This window comes from Sinocyclocheilus anshuiensis, unplaced genomic scaffold, assembly GCF_001515605.1.
Source record: "Sinocyclocheilus anshuiensis isolate Anshui unplaced genomic scaffold, SAMN03320099.WGS_v1.1 scaffold477, whole genome shotgun sequence".
Lineage (NCBI taxonomy): Eukaryota > Metazoa > Chordata > Actinopteri > Cypriniformes > Cyprinidae > Sinocyclocheilus > Sinocyclocheilus anshuiensis.
Genome location: NW_015536549.1, coordinates 157,267 through 171,347, shown reverse-complemented (window position 1 = coordinate 171,347; position 14,081 = coordinate 157,267). Strand labels below are relative to the sequence as shown.

At 35.0% G+C, this 14,081-nt stretch overlaps 2 protein-coding genes across 4 annotated transcripts in view; both read right to left on the bottom strand.

Annotated features, from left to right (window-relative positions):
• Positions 1-1,370: 1,370 nt before the first annotated feature.
• Positions 1,371-9,988, bottom strand: cept1a (choline/ethanolamine phosphotransferase 1a). Its single transcript, XM_016501875.1, has 9 exons — positions 9,777-9,988; positions 8,053-8,460; positions 6,316-6,525; positions 5,600-5,622; positions 5,281-5,365; positions 4,915-5,046; positions 3,318-3,476; positions 2,880-3,005; positions 1,371-1,838 (listed from the first exon to the last, which is right to left on the bottom strand). The coding sequence occupies exons 2-9, from the start codon at positions 8,401-8,403 to the stop codon at positions 1,701-1,703; spliced, it is 1,224 nt and encodes a 407-aa protein (XP_016357361.1). The 5' UTR covers positions 8,404-8,460; positions 9,777-9,988; the 3' UTR covers positions 1,371-1,700.
• A 993-nt stretch (positions 9,989-10,981) lies between these two features.
• Positions 10,982-14,081, bottom strand: part of kif2a (kinesin family member 2a) — a 16,618-nt gene continuing 13,518 nt past the window's right edge. For all 3 annotated transcript variants that reach the window (XM_016500129.1, XM_016500139.1, XM_016500135.1), the window contains 4 exons: positions 12,831-12,981; positions 12,415-12,516; positions 12,092-12,227; positions 10,982-12,005 (listed from right to left, as the gene is read on the bottom strand). In XM_016500129.1, coding sequence (XP_016355615.1) covers positions 11,920-12,005; positions 12,092-12,227; positions 12,415-12,516; positions 12,831-12,981 — 475 coding nt within the window. In that variant the 3' untranslated portion in view covers positions 10,982-11,919. The remainder of the gene's footprint in view (positions 12,006-12,091; positions 12,228-12,414; positions 12,517-12,830; positions 12,982-14,081) is intronic.

The window sequence follows — 14,081 nt, the reverse complement described above, 5'->3', positions numbered from 1 at the left end:
ACATGTATGCAAATGTAGTTGCAGCGACAGACACCATTTTCTTCAACTATGTGTGTTTTGCAGCTTTGGCTGACCTCAGACCGGCCCAGGTGAACGGATGACGCGTTTAGAAAAAAATAAAAAGGGAGAAACACAAATACACGGAAACCCACTTAAATAACATTCACGACAGGATTAAAACATCTTCAATAAAAGTCTCAAATCAAGAGACTAAAATAACATATACAAGCAACTGCTCAGAGGTAGATGCAAAACAATAACGCGTTTTGAGAAATATACATGGAGTTTGGCCACTCTGTTCATATTCTACTCTTGGAAGCACCCGATACAGAACTTCAGAGTTAATGTCTATTGTTTTGCAATATAAATGTCCAAAACAAATTGGCATGAGGGTAAAAAACTGATTGCAGATTGCTAATTCAATAACGCGACATGCAGGAATATGAAATTGCATCTTTGTGGAGTATGATGCTTACAAACAAAATGCAATTTACACAAGAGGTTAAAAAATATCAACATCGCTGAGTCCGTTTACTGTGTGCATAGAGGAGTATACCGACAGTGACAAATAAAAGGCACAAAAATAAATTAGCACAAAAATAAATTAGCACAAGTTATCACATTAACTAATGTATTTAGAGCAAAAACACTAATTTTTAAGGTTTTAATGTCATCTATTATTAAGGGTTCATTTGTACAGTGTAACTCACTTATAACCATTCTAGACGTCTATCTTGGCCCCAGTTATTATTAAGAAAATATGGCACTATCAAAAAACTGTTTCTAATACAGTTTTTATCATTTAGTGACATTGGTATACTTAAATAATAATAATAATCCCCTCCAAAACACTACAAACACAAAGTAACATATGCATAGAAAGAAAAATGATACATACTGTATAGATTAGTTTACCGAATGACATCAGATGAGAGGCTGAATTAGCAGGATTTGTAAATGTGAAATTCTTGTCATTTCTGAAATATTGATGGAACCTCTTGCGCCTGTTTTTCTTGTCATAAGATCTGATGTTATCTCTTACCTCTCTGAATGCTCTCTGCTCCTCGCAGACAATAGAGCACCGCTTTGAACTGGTAAAAGTGTAAATTTTGATTAGTGAATGGCCGCAAAGATTCCAGTTAATGCCTATAGCGTTCTGTAATTATGAAACTGCATTCAGATGGAGTGCTGGCTGTTAATGGAATGAATTCTACACTGCTGGGCAAAATACTTGGTCCAAAACTAAACAAAATTAAATGAAACAAAACAAAACAAAATGAACTGAAACAAAAAACAAACTGAAACAAAACAGACAAAACAAAAAACACACACACAACACCCCCCCCCCCAAAAAAAACAAAACAAACAAACAAAAACAAAATAAAACAAACATTAAAACTGACAAAAAAAAAAAAAAAAAACATTCATAGTTGTGGCCTCTGTGGCAGATCTTCTAACTATGGCAAACAAAACTGGTCATCTAACAACAAAATACTGACAGCTGAATGGTGTTCTAACCGTAGGATGTATATTCTTTTAAATATTCCCTATCGTCCTTCAAATATCCTCTCTCTCTCTTCATTATGAGAACAAAGTTCATAACTGCAGCCATTTGGGCTCGGGCTCTGCGAGTTGTCATTTACACTACTTCAGTAGGTGCGTGACCTACTGGAGGTGTTTGAGGGAGAGGGGACGAGAGGTTAGTGGTGATTTCTGCTGTCTGCCTGGACTCTGGATGGAGACGGAGGCTGGATGCTGAAGACACGGATGTTTAAGTGTGTGGCGATCTGGTTACAGACACTCACGCAGTACCGCACCAGATCAAACGCTGACAGCACCTACAAATAAAAAGGAAAAAGCTAAAGCATAACAAATGCATTTTTGATATGGCAAGATGAAAAATTTAAAAGCAGGGTATGTTTTTTGGGGTTAAATAAAGGTGGAGATCATGCACTTCCCACAGTTAAATAGCTAAGATCTACACTTTTATATTTTCCCCTCTGATTATAATGTTAGTTAAGGTTTCTTGAACCAAAAACAGTCATAATTTAGTTTTACAAGATGATTTTCACTCTCTCTCTGACCCTATATGCTCCCGTAACTTTAAGAATTCTATACTTTGGATATGATTAGCAAGTATCTTCACATGTGAAATGAGTAATAAGTTGATCAATACTAAACAAGTGAAGTCAATGTGAAACCCCATTCACAATCCATTTTACTTCTGTAATCAGACATATTTCCAGGTGAAACAGGATGTTCAGTGAAAAAAAAAAAGATATATATATGTATACTGTATATATGAAATTCATAACTATAAAGGCCTGTTTCTGCCACTAAATAAATAATAAAAAAAGGTAATTTTCTCAGAATTGCATGATATAAACTCACAATTATGAGTTAGAGTCATAATTGTGGGATATTAAGTTGCATTTGAGTGTTATAATGTCAGAATTCTGAGATATAAACTTGCAATTCTGACTTTTTTCTCACAAAAGACGTTTTTCATAGAATACATACCTCAATGTGTTAATAGTGTAAACAGATCGAAGTTGTTTCAGAGGAAGAGCAAGTTATTATATTGCAGATTTCTTTTTAAATTTGAAATAATGTGCATAATTGTGCATAATATGACCAGGAAAGTTTATTAAGAGCGTAAATCGTGGCGATTCTTATATCATGTTGACTTGAATGTGCCTGTAATTGTGACGTCACGACCATGAGGGTTTCTGAATGACCTTTGTTTCAACTTCATTTCAATAACTAATCTCAGCAGACAGTGTAAGAAGCCATGCGATGTGATGTCTACATACTACAGTGAGCTCTTTCTTTCAAAAGAGCAAGGAAAATCTATGTTTTCAGACAAATCTTACACATACCAGAGCGACCCACAGAAGACAGTACTCATTAATGAAACTGTTGAAGTACTGGTTCAGAAACAGCAGCGCTGGTCCGGTGAAGGCCAGGTCATTACGATGCATTTCACTCTTTGTCATATGAGCAACCTGGAAAACAAAACAGATGTGACTGTAGTGACATTTACATTAACTGATGCTAATGCGGTTCGAGTCTGACAGATATGAACTACAGACAACAATGTCAAGTATTTATGTTAAAATGTGCAGAAAATCATACTAACAGCGGGTTTATGCTCACATACAAGCCATAATTCTTCCTGCCAACTATAAAAACAGTTCAGGTAGAGGTACATCAATAATCTGCCAATAGTATTCATATGTGTTAGGAGCAATTTATCATAGCACTTATTTAGTGAAGCTGAAATAAATACAGTATATTGATGTCATTCATGATCTTACCACCAGTCTGTTGGTGAGTTTGGCCGAGACAAATCCAAATGCTAAGATGTAGAGACAGGGATGTCTCTCGAATAGCTGCATTGAAGACTTCTTATAGATCATTAGAGCAAGTGTGATTACCACTCCTATATGAAAGGATGGAGACAAAACGCTTGTTCCCTAACAAAAGAAGAAAAACAGATGTGCAAATAATTTAGACGTTAGATTAATTTTGACAAAGTAACAAGATCTTTTGTTTTAAATTAAGTTCACATCATGTGCATTTAACAATGCAAATGTCTGATACATACTGCATGAAAAAAAATTGTTGCTTAAAGGGGTCATATGATGCGATTTCAATTTTTCCTTTCTCTTTGGAGTGTTACAAGCTCTTGGTGCATAAAGAAGATCTGTAAATTTGCAAAGACTAAAGTCTCAAATCCAAAGAGATATTCTTTATAAAAGTGTCAACCATGCCTACCTAAAACGGCTCGTTCTAACACGCCCCCACATGTCTACGTCACGATGTGGGAAGATTTGCATAACTTGCAAATAACGCCCAAATGTTCACGCAAAGAAAGAAGGCGTAACTTTGATTCTCACTGTAGTATTGTTGTTGCAGTGTGTTTCGTTGTATTTACAACACTGTTCCAGAACAGTTCAACTCAAATATTAAGATGTGTGCAGCACATTTTATGGAGGACTGTTTCCTGATCCTGGTAGAGTAGACTACAATGCCGGCTGTTCTGACTCACAGTCTGTAAGTATGTTTTCATTTAAAGGATTTGCCACTGACGATTCAAACGTGAGTTTTGAGCAGTGTATAATAATAATATAAAAATAATAATAATACTGTCAAAAGACAGTATAAGTCATTATAATCTGTAATTATGTCCCCACTGGATGCAACAAATGCCTCGTTTGTAATGGGTTTTATTGGTTTTGTCTGGTCGTGCCGGGAGACAGCATCACAGTATGTTAAGGGGCGTAACATTTCCGTCACACGCTTGAGGCATTCGGCCAATCACAACGCACTGGATAGCTGGCCAATCAGAGCACACCTCGCTTTTCAGACCGATGAGCTTTGTAAAAATCGACACGTTTCAGAAAGGCAGGGCATAGAGGAGAAACAATAATGTACAGTATGTGGAAAATAATGTGTTTTTTTAACCTTAAACCGCATAAACACATTTCATTGCACTAAATACACAAAATAATGTTCTTTTTAGCAACATCATATGACCCCTTTAATCATTATTTCGAAGCATTTCACAAACAGAAGCCATTTATATTTTTAAGGTATTTTATATTTAAACTACTTTAGCTCAAATTATTATTTAAAAAATCATTTTCAGGTTGGTCCAATTGGTCCTAGACTAGAGTAAACAACTCATTTTAAACTATTTTAGTTCAATTAAAATTTATTTCAATTAAAAAAGAAGGTTACTTTTAGAATTAAATATAATAAAAATAAAAATAAATAACACAAAACTATGAATTTTACACTCAAGCAGTAAAGGACAGTGTTTGTCACTATACATTTTGTTATTTTTCATTTTGTCTTTTTGCATTTCTGTTTGGTGGTGCAGAAATCCCAAACACTTCAGCTTTTACTTACCGCAACACTAGATCCATTTTTGCCCATTCCGCCTGTGAATATAACCCGGAAGTAGTTTGTGCAGGAGAAAACGGCACCCAGAAGAGTGCAAATGGCCGGTATTATTTTAATCTGGATATTTATCACAGGGATCTGAAAGATTAAAAACAAATCTCTCATATCCTGTTTCTAATCATCACATCATTATATATGAGTCCTTTTCATTGTACATGTAAAGATATTCTGCATTTCACTCAACACATGCAACATGCTAGAGAATCAGATTTCCTGACCGACCATGATATACAGATTTAACAAATTTGTCCTTGAGAATATGGTCTAATCATATGACCAAAATATGAAAGAATTAAGACTGTTTTGAATTACCACAGATTGCCAAAAAGCCGTTCCTCCAATGGCAGCCAGTAAGTACATGATTATAATGTAGATTTGAACCTCAGTCACATCAATTCTGCACAAGCAAAGAAGTGATTAAAAGATGAAATAAAATGAGTTAATTATTAATCTCACTCAACTCTAGCACTTTTCTTTCTTTCTTTCTGTAGTCCTTTATCAGCAGTACAACAGCTGTCTGAAAGCTGCTGGTTTCCCATGAGCAGAACAGAACGTTCAAATATAATATTTGTGAACTGTACGTGAAGTACAGGAGCCATCGATTATGATTAAGAGGACAGTTTTCACTCACATGCCAAAGCGCAGCGTTCCAGACATATTTCATAGTATTTAAGCAGTGATAAAGGCATTGCATTATAAATATACTTTATTTGAATGAAAATTATAATAATAAGAACTCAGATAAACCGTATATTGCCGTAGTCGTGTGTTTATTAGTCACGTTGAATCAATGAAAGCAGTTGAATCTTCTGTTTATTCAGCTGCAGCGATAGGCATTTCCTGGGTTTCTTCTGCAAGGCGTATTTGGAGTTTCAGCGCGAGAGCGCCCTCTGGCCTTTGGATGGAGATTTACTGCTGATCACAGAACCGTGCTTCACTGAAAGATACGCATGACAATCGCAGCTTCTATCGAATCGCGATCTTGATTCCATTTCGATTTATCGTGCAGCCCTAGTGTAAAGTATTCTTCCACAATATTTTAAAACAGAATAAGAGATGCTATCTAGATGCTATTCTATTAATGACAAACTTAGGAAGAAATATATCATAATATAAATATAAATAAATATACAATAATATTATAATATAATAGCTTTTTATAATAGACTTTTTTATTATGATATTTTTGCTTTTAAGCCCAGTGTCTAGAATTTTAGGTTTCAGGCAATATAAATTATCATCTGTCTGCATTGATAGATAATACATTTTGACCTATACATCTTTACTCAAATGTATAGGGCTCAATCTCTTAAATGAATTTCGTAATAAAGTAATAAAACATAATGCCATAGATCTAAGTGTAATATCATAGTAGCCAACTGTATTTGCATTCACAAACGTGAGCAGACCTGTAGAGAGGGAGTCACAGCCATGATCAAAGAGCTCGCCAAGAGGTGTGCTGCTATTGGTCCGTCGAGCCTGCTTTCCATCTATAGCATCCAATGATTGGTAGATGAACAGACCCAAAGCACAGGCTAAGTATGCCCACGTTGGTGCCTGAAAAAGATAAAATAGGCTTCAATTTCTGTCCACTTGGATGCTTTTTATCACTGACTTTGTGAACCAATAACCAACATGCAAGTTCATACTTACTGCAGTATGAACTATAAAGTTCATACTACTTATAAAGGTGGATATGAATGTGTTCTTTTATCTCTATAAGCCTAACTGTAGACACTAATGGTACGTGGAGAGAGAGTGGGTGTCATATTGCAGACTTGAGCAATGTAGATGTTTTCCATAACATCAGGACTCATAAGACTGTTATAGCTGATAAACAGACTCCGTTACAGCTGACAGAACAAGCTGTGTCTGACAATACACAGTATCTTATTGCACGGTTTAAATAGACCACAGCAATTATCTCTTCAGGAGAGCTCAGAATATACTAAATTATGACCTTCATAGACTATATGTGAGGCAGGGTAAGAAGTAAAACCAAGAATTTACTGCAATTACTACTAAATATTCATAATTACACTTAGACTGATATTAAAATCAGCAATAAATACCACATCCTAATGGTGACTATTTTCATAGCTAGTGAATATTCATAAGTTAAATGAAAGGGATATTAAAATTGCCAAAAAGATCATGGCCTCCCGCTACAACAATGACTTATATATGTAACTGAACTAAAACTAAACCTGATATATAAATCAACAAAAAGACAGTGTTCTAATGGTGACCACTGTAACAGCTGTTAAATATATAAAAATCAAATTAAAACTGACTATAAGTCATCAAACAGGTTATGTCCTAATGGTGACCATTGCAATAATAGCTACTAAACAATCAGAATTAGATTAAAGTTGATCTTAAATCAGTTGAATTAAAACTAATTCAAATCAACAACAACAATAACAACAACAAAAGTGTGGTAACTACTGTAATAAAAGCTATTATATATTTATAAGTGGACTGAATTGATATTGAAACCATCAAAAACACAATGTCATGATGATGACCACTGCAATAACTATTAAAAATAACTAAAACTGATATTAAAATCAACAACAAAATGTCTTAATGGTGACCACTGTAACAGCTGTTAAATATTCCTAAATACATTCAAACTGATTAAAATCAACAAAAAAGGCCACATTATTAAGGTGACTACTGTAAAAGATAGGCTACTAAATATTCATAAGTGGACTGAACTGATATCAAAACCAACAAAAAATGTCCTAGTAGTTGCCACTGCAACAGCTATTAAATATTCATAATTAGATAAACTGATATTAAAATCAACAAAAAGAAAATGTCTTGATAATGACCACAGCAATCGGTCTAAATATTCATAATTAGATTAAAACTGATCAGCAAAAATGACCAAGATCTGTAACTGCTGCTAAATCACAATATCTAGACTAAAAAGGATATTAAAATAATTAATAATAATTCAAATAACTGCTAAATATTCTATACCACTGTCAGCAGGTGAAAATAAAATGAATTAGGATTTGTAGTTGATCTGTTTAAACCAGCAATGGAATCTACTGAAGCAGTGAAAGTGCAGTTCACCTGTTCGGTGGCAGTAGGGCAGTAGTATACCAGTATCAGAGTACTGATAATATTAGTAGCGAGTCCCACTATGGTGATGAGGTTCGGCGCCATCCAAAGAGGCACTTTGCTCACCAGCCAGCACCAGAATCCCTGCATGAAGGGCTCCAGGAGGGACCGTCCTGCACTGCTGTACTGATGCTCCTCCAGCTTTTTCAGCTGCTGTCGGGACAGACGGGCTAGGGGAAGCTCCATCAGCTTGGCCAGGAGCCCAGGGCCCTCTTCCGCACCTGGTGCGTTCGGGTCACAGGCCATGGAGAAACTGGTGTCAGAATCGGGCCGAACCCGGACAGGTCTCTTGTGTGAGCTCATGTTTCTCTGAGTGGGCGTGGTGACTGTTGAATTCACAATGAGATTGTGGGATTAGATCTATGGGAGCAAAGACAGTAGAATGCATCAATTATTTTCGAACACATGGAACAACTCTGACACTACTGAAAAAGTAGAATTTATAATTAACAATGTTTTTGTGGGGTTAATAGTTACTAAGTTAACTGCTATTTATTAAATGATTTCCATACACTACAGTCAAGCTACACAACAGTCTGGATGGAACAATCAACAAGTTAAATGTATCGCTCAAGAACAACAGAGAATTTTAAAGATCAAATGGGATGAGAACTGTTTTCTCCCAAAGAAACAAAATTAGCCACATATTCTATTTGAATAAAATTATATACATGTATATGAACTGATATAAATATCAATACATTTAAATTTGACAAATAATACATTTTAATCTTAAAATTATTAAAATGTAAATTACAGGCTATGAATATTTCATTATATTTAGCAGATGTTCAACCAGTGCTTTTATACTTTATTAGATGCCTCTTAAAACCTTTTTACGGTATAAAATTATAAGCAGTAATATATAAATATGTGCATGTATAATTATAAACTGATATTAAAATGAATTAATTGTAATTTTAAAATAAAAAAATAAAATGATTAAAATTAGAATTATAGGCAGAATATTTCATTAAAGATTAGCACATATTCTACTGGTGGTTTTATACTTTATTTGACGCCTTTTAATATATATTTAAAATTATAAGCAAATATATACTTTATACAAATGTATATACTTCACATTAATGTACACTTTGATGCCTCTTGAAATATTATGCTGTCTACAACCTCAACTTAAAAAGTTAATTTTGTCAACTTTAAGGAGTAAAACAAAGAGAATGCTATTTTTCTTTGTAATTTAATAGGGTCTTCAGTCCCTTAAATATAAAATTGTATATTAAATTTATATAAATATTTCAGGAATATAATATAACATATTATAAATGTGATATACTTACAGTTATAGTTATATTAAAGACATTTTAGAGGCAGTGTGTGACTAATACAGTTCGGGTGGCCCACCCTAAAATACACCTGACCCTACAGAAGAGGGCAGTTACAGGACAGAAACATAAGAGAATGATGCACTGGGATCTAATAAAACAAAACCCTTAAACTATGGTATTGATCTGCGTTGTTCTATGGCGTACTTAGCAATTGAGTGTATTTAAGAGATTTCTAACAGCCCGTTCAAATCTGGAGGACGACGTCAGCTTGATAGCGATCTGTCAAACGTGCCAGGCATATGAGAAATGTGATATAACGTATATAATTATATTAAATACATTTTAGAGGCAGCGTGATTAATGAAGTTGGTTTGTGATTAACAGTACCTTCGTTTACGTGGTGAAAATGTCTTTTCTCCGCAGCATTACACTGGAGATACCTGTGTGACGCCAAAAGTTGAATTCTTAAATAAATTATAGATAAATTAAAAGAAATGCCAGGACGAAGAAACGTGCACGGAAACGGAGAAGACACTAAGGTGAAGGATGGTTAACCGACGGCAGGATAAACGGCGTGTATGACAAGCAGAGGCGTGAAAAGCGCTTCAATAACGCAACGACAACGCCTTCCGGAAGTAGGAATTTCAAAATAAAAGTCAGCTACAAAACATAATAAAATACAACATACATATGTTTTTTTTTTAAATATCACATTTATTTCAGCATTTATCAGATGTGTTTTAATCTGGTTATTTAAATATGGAATAATAAAAGTCGTTATTACTGCAATAAATACTGGTGTGGTTTCAGCAATGTGTACAAAACCTATAGCTTGAAATGAAATTATTACTAATAATAAAATGTGATGGTACTTCTACAGTTTGGTTTAGGAACTTTGCTGATAATAATACTGCCGTTGTTGTTCTATTTGTTTATTTACCCAAACACCCTTTTTCTTCTCTTAGAGCTCATTGTAAAGGGAATCATTAGCAAACAGCGCAACCTACACACCATCCCCTACTTTTTGGAACTGCATCCACTCAAATGAGTATTAAATCAGTGTTCGACTTTAATACAGCAGTTTTAAGTTGTTTGAAGAAGTCCTGATTTAAAAAAAGGTATATCTATGATGTCAAAATATGAAAAAGTATTTTTACTTCTCAAGTCTGAAGGGTAGTTTTATTTTAGTATCGAGATCTTTAAACTATTATATATATTTTTTTGTTTTTGTTGAATTCGCCATTGTAATATTTTGTTTTCATTTTAGTTATAGTAATTTTATGTTTTGTCTATATATTTTTTTAGTACATGCAAATAAACTAAACGAAAATTAATGAAAAAAGTTGCCTTGTCAACTAGCTTAAATGATATTTAAAAAATAAAAAGATTTTTTAAATGGTTTTAGTTTACTTTAATAACCTTGGAAAAGTCAAGTTAATTTATAAATTTCATTCTCACCCTCTTGGACAAAGCTGCCAATCTCTACAGTCGAAAAACTCTTCTCTGATTTTACAAAGACAAGAAATCACAGTTTAAGTACTCTTTAAAACAGGGATCAAAACAAAGTCAGGAAACAGGATAAAAATGGAGAATTTTGTTGAATCATTCTTTATTTAGCAACCACTGAATTGAGAGGTGCCAACACTGAAAACATCTGCAGCGGATAAGTGGTATTCCCTATTTGTTATGACAAACTTGCTGTAAGTTATTACATTTTACAAATTTTAATAGGAGATGCGAGAAGGTTGGGAAGTTTTAAAAGCAAAACACGAAGTTGGTGGACTGTTAACTTCCTTTCCACAAGGAAACATGATTTGGCACAAAAGCATTCTATAGATAAACAGATGAGAGAGACGGCAAAGAGAATATCGTGTAAAAAAGGGACAGCGGTCATTGATAAACCAACAAAACTAACTGCTGACAATTCTCACATTCATTCACATACCCTCAAGATTTTTCTCCCAGTGCATTTAATGCTTCTTTGACAATGTCTTAAACTTCAACTATTATACCTTCAAGAAATGGCAAGGTGATACAGAATAAAATGCTGTATCAGCCAATCAACAGAAACATACACCGTGCCAAGTACGGTAAACGGACCCCGAAAAAACAAGGTTATTTAAAGTGCAGATGAACCAGTCAGCCATGCTAGGAACGGAGTGATAAACTGTTGCAGAGTGTTTATGCATACAATTTAGAACAACTTGAAAAGAAGGATTTCAGTGGTACAACTAAAAAAAAAAATGTGAGTATCAACTGATACAAGTCTGTACCCTTAACCTACAATGAAAAAGTAAATAAATAAAATCGATACTAATAAAAAAATTCTAAAGCTTTCCTCAGAATCATTCATCAAGGGTTTTAATGATGAAAAAAATCCCGTTATTTTATCCTCTAGTGATGAAGAGAATTACCCAACACTTTATTTCACATCTGAAAGTAGGAAAGGTTTCTTCAGAATACTTCTGAATACTATCAAGAAGCCTACAGGACTCTTGTGTTTGTCGTTTCCCCGTGAGCGTGTTCCAGGCTACAGCGCACGGGGCCGCTTGGGGTTAATCTGCTTGCTGGCTTGTTCCTCCTCTTGGAGAGTAGAACGGAATGACCTCACTTTATCTGATAACACGAGCAGACACACATCCATTAATAATCATTCCATCAGGGGAAAACTGAAAGGAAAAACATTCTAGAGGATGCATTACCTCGGAGCTCAAAAAGGATCTCAATCTTCTGGTCAAGAATCTGCTCAAGCTGAGAAGAGTATGAGTCCACGTCGTAGTCCACCTCCTCAGTCATCTCCAGGAGAACCTTCTCATCCTCAAGCCACCTGATAGACTCCTGTCAGCACATATAGTGTAAAAATCCTCATTAACAATTCCCTTTTTCAGTTTTGGGACTGAACTGTATCAGAGTACAAACGAAAGAACAGTTCAGAAAAAAAAAAAAGGCACCACAACAAACCAAACGCTGACGTCAACTGGACTAAAAAGCTCTAGTATGAAAGTGACCTTAGAGGAATAAATACCTGAAACACAGCCCTGTGGTCCTCCAGAACCTGCTCTTCCATCTCCACCAGATGAGACACTGCCTCGTGAAACGTGAAGAGCTGAGGGGAGACTTCCTCTTCCTGTCAATATTCAAACACAAGCTTTTATCCGACCTACAAGTCTTAATGGAGTTTGGTTCACAGTATCTAAAAGACGACAAATCGATTACCGTTTCTTTCTTTCTTTCTTTTTTTTAAAGAAATTAATACTTAATATTTAGCAAGGACGTATTAAAGTTATCAAGTGACATTTATAATATAATTTATATATGTAGACAGTAACACTTGGTCACAAATTACACTTCTAAAAAGTATCTCTGAAGTAGGTGTCATTACTGTATCATCGTGCATGCAGTTTAAAGCAGAGGAAGTACAAGGAACAGATGCGGTTTTACATTCTGTTCACAGAGCAGTTTGAGGTCATCTCTCTGAGGGGAGTTGCCCAATTCCCATTCCTCATCCATGATGTCCAGCTGGTTGATGGAGTTGACATTGGGGCGGACTCCTTCCGTCACAGCATTGGGATCCACGGTCAGCTCCTTCACTCTAAATTCAGATTGACAGCATTTGTGATGATATTTTTAGAGCTATCGTGCTGACCTAAATGACACCATGCACAGGTCACAGGACTCAACTGGGGAGATGCTTGTTTTTGCTGTGACACTGTATACTCTTTACCTTATTTTAAAAGAGAACCTTACATTATTTCAAAAGGTTTTATGCTCTTAATAAGCATTTTGTGACAACATCAAGCAGACATGAGAATTCCCATCGGTGCAGCTGGGCATATAAATTGCAGTACGGCTAACACAACTGTTTATGGTGTCATCTCATTTTTATTAATTATATACAGTGATTATGTGCATTAATATTCACAATATGAGATATTTCTAAAGGAGAAGTAAGAACAACAGCACCACAGATGTGCCAGACATTCCCAGGGTTAGAGAAATGAAATGGCAGCAGATCAGAGGGGAAATGAAAAATGTTTACACCAAAAGCACAACCATTAGTGTGAGACGTGAGTGCAGCCAATGTTTCTAATAAAAAGAAACAGACTGTGGTTATATACATTGCAGTGCATGAGTATTTCCATGCATTGGTTGCAAGCCAACGCGGGATGCTGGTCGTCTACTAAGCAGTGCTGGGGAAGCTACATTGAGACTGATTGTCAAAACACTGTTCCTAACACTACAAGCTGCAAAAAAAAAAAAGAAAAAAAAAAAGAGTGAAGCTATTTAAGAAGGTAATATATTTATAATTATGTAACTTTAATAAAAATAATAAATCTATCTATATTTGGAATCAGAGAAGTATTTATCTGAGACTAAAACAATGAACATCTCAATTAAGGTCACAACAAGCACATTAATATATCTAATAAAACACTCTTATTTAAACTAGGGATGTATGGAATTACATTTCTGCCGAAATTCTGCGCGCGAAAGATCATATTTTGAGCGCGCAAAAGTGCGTTTTGCACACGCGCGAACTGAGTTTTGTGGAGAAAATGTTTGTCTCGCAAAGAAGAAAGTATTTCGAGCACACGAAAATCTATTTTGCATTTAAAATACGTTTTTGGATGTGTGCAGACCTTCTCTTCTCCGTGTGCAACTTTTCACTAGCTTGCTCACCTGATGCCCCCC

Excerpts from the sequence above, each read along its gene's own strand:
- cept1a (XM_016501875.1), bottom strand. The coding sequence starts at position 8,403 with ATGAGCTCACACAAGAGACCTGTCCGGGTTCGGCCCGATTCTGACACC. Across the intron at positions 5,047-5,280 it reads CGGCTTTTTGGCAATCTGTG|ATCCCTGTGATAAATATCCA; the intron begins GTAATTCAAAAC and ends TTAATCTTTCAG. Across the intron at positions 3,006-3,317 it reads AACTCACCAACAGACTGGTG|GTTGCTCATATGACAAAGAG; the intron begins GTAAGATCATGA and ends TTTGTTTTCCAG.